At 35.5% G+C, this 2803-nt stretch overlaps 1 protein-coding gene across 1 annotated transcript in view; it reads right to left on the bottom strand.

Moving 5' to 3' along the window:
• The window catches only part of slc35h1 (solute carrier family 35 member H1), a gene marked incomplete in the record, with an annotated part of 9928 nt that extends 7892 nt beyond the window's left edge, over window positions 1-2036 (bottom strand). Inside the window, 3 exon segments of the mRNA XM_014028203.1 lie at window positions 747-897; window positions 1117-1339; window positions 1956-2036. Of these exon segments, the coding sequence (XP_013883657.1) occupies window positions 747-897; window positions 1117-1227 (262 nt within the window).
• Between the last annotated feature and the right edge of the window lie 767 nt (window positions 2037-2803).

Below are 2803 nucleotides of genomic sequence, written 5' to 3'. Positions count from 1 at the left end.
GAAAGAAAGAAAGAAAGAAAGAAAGAAAGAAAGAAAGAAAGAAAGAAAAAACAACTTTATAGTCAAGAAACTTGCCATAAACATGTGATTACACACATTTTGTCATAACTGGCAGATTTTCTTTTGAACTTGGCTCAAATAAAGTGAAACAGGAAGTGACATCAAAGGGGAACTCTTCAAGAAAATGAACTCTGTCTTTTATTTATTGAAACAATAAAGACTCTGATTCTTCTCTGATAGAGACTCAAAATAACGTAAAGAAACATCAGATTCTTCTCTGGTCTGTGGTAGTCTTCATGGCAACGCTCTGTTTACATTCAGACATTCCCCTTTGACATCACTTCCTGTTTCTTCACATGCAAATATCTCAACATCTGTTCATCTTAGCGACATAAAAATATTTTTGCAACATGTTTTTAATGTTATCTTTCCAAAAATGAATTCATATTTGTTACAGAAATTGCTTCCAAAGGCACTTTAACCCATTTAAGGAACTTTGTTTGAACAGATTTGTTATGTAATGGGACTAAACCAATATATTTGTAAAAAGGCAGAATTTAAAACAGTGAAAAGTTAGAAACTGCAAGGCATGTAAATTATATGTTATGCATGTTTTTTGAGCATAAAAGCAGATGTATTGTGGGTTTTTTTGACTTGATTTCTGTCAGCAGTGATAATGATAATGACCTCCAGCCTCYTTCGACCCCCTCACTCTCAGAATGAAACGTTTGGGAGTCCACCTGTACCTGTTGGAGCCACTTTATAGAGGTAGTCTGTCCAATTCAGGATGATGCGTGGTTTGCCTGTCCAGCACTGCATGGCCTTYCGTGTCAGAGCTGACAGGCAGAAATTGATGGCGAGATGAACCAGTGTCATGAACAGAGGGTAATGGAAGCCCTGAGTGAGATGAACAAGCAGACAGGCTGTTGTTGGGCAATTTTTAATCAAACCGATGGGCCAAAGAGACCAGGAGATGGCTTTAAAAAGTCCAGGATTAGGACAGGCACCAATCARGAAACAAATAAATCTATTATTGTTGGATTATCTTTAATTTTGTCCAAAATAATTTWAAAAATCTATCTAACTAAGACGACATCCTTCATCTCTTCCACTTACCTTCATAAGCCATTTGTTATAGAATGTGATGCCTATGGAGAAGACATAGTAGAGGAGAATTAGTGCAACAGTGCATAGCCCTCGCAAGAGGCACTGGACCGGGCAAGCCATCCAGTACCGCCAGAACCACCTCCAGCTCCAGAACAGACAGCTACTGTAGAGAAACCATCTCTGAACCGACTCTGGACTCCCTCATACGTCCATATCCATTCGCTGTGGGAATCTGTTTAAAAAGATTCTTATTCATGAAAAGTGACAGGGTGAACATGGAACACATTGATCATGTTATTGTTCATCTTTGAAGCAGATATTTAAGTTTATTTCAGATAATCAGAATGCCAWTCATCCATTTCACAATTAAAACACTGACTCAAAGCTGCTACCAAATCTGTGACTGTAGYTGAAAATATAAAATGTAGATTGGCAAGTGTATTTTTAAGTGAGATATATGTCACAACCGCCTGCCATAACTTAGCAAACAGCTGAGCTGTTTTCACGTCACCAGAGTCCAACCGCTGATAGCAAACATATTTACTGAAATATGAATGTGTGCTCGTTTTCCTATAACATGTACCGTGTTTCACTTGGTAGGCCGTTGGTGACCCATTAGGGTGTATTTAAAAAAAAAACAGACTTTACTAAGCGAAACACTACGCGCGCTAGTTTTGTTTGTTGTCGATGAAAACGTCAGCTTTACTTTAGCTAACAGATAGTAACCCTTTCAGGCATTTTTTTTATATTTAATTTAAAATAACACTTGTAATTCAATAAAAAAAACATGTAATCGCTTCACAATAACACTACCAACAAATACGTTTTACTCTTTAATGGATTCTTACCGCTTTCTGTCTTTCATTGCTGTTTAGTAAACTTGTTTTCTTTCGCTTTAAGTCGGTTAGCTAACCGGGCTAAATGCTAATCAGCGCCCCCTGCTGGACAGAGGTGAGACATGCTGTCTGYTTTTGACTGAAAAATGCACACCATTTTTTTTCTGGAGAAGATAATTTTTCTTTGAAATAATGCATAATATTTATGCAGCTGCAGATTTCTTAGAAAATAATTTAAAATAGATCTTTGTACCTTTTTGTGATGAAAGTGAGGAAACGCTGGAACATGTGTTTCCCATGTGGTCCAATGCTTCTGCTCTGGCATAAATGACTATATCACTAAAAATACAAACTTTTCTGCACTTTCTTATTTCACATACAGTTTTTTTCCTTCTTACATGGAGAGCTTGCATTCTTATTCAGACATGGTTAACATAGTTGTTATTCTGAGTAAATATCATATTATTGTAATAAAGAAACCCTTCATCTACTTGTTCATCAAGTCTCCCTAATCCTTCTAATTCTCACCCTTCATTTGTTTAATCTGTTGTCACTTCTGTGTTTAAATTGTGTATCCTTATGTGTTTTGTAAATTGAAAGCTTTTTGTTTGTGATAAAACAAATAAATCTCTTAACAGCATTATATTACCAGTTAGTAAAGTGTCAAAGAGCATGAAAAAAGGGGGAATTACATACACATAAAATCTGAACTACACTAAATAGACACAACAAAACATTAACAACAAGTTTTCGATGTAACGCAGTTAAAAAGTTAGAAATAAAACTTACATTTTTTATTTATTTCGAACAGACATTAAAACAATCAAAAAGAAAAGAAAATAAAATAGAATGAAACAAAC

This window comes from Austrofundulus limnaeus, unplaced genomic scaffold (assembly GCF_001266775.1).
Source record: "Austrofundulus limnaeus strain Quisiro unplaced genomic scaffold, Austrofundulus_limnaeus-1.0 Scaffold726, whole genome shotgun sequence".
NCBI classification, from domain to species: domain Eukaryota; kingdom Metazoa; phylum Chordata; class Actinopteri; order Cyprinodontiformes; family Rivulidae; genus Austrofundulus; species Austrofundulus limnaeus.
The sequence above is the reverse complement of the archived record's forward strand: the minus strand, read 5'-3'. Positions and strand labels throughout refer to the sequence as shown.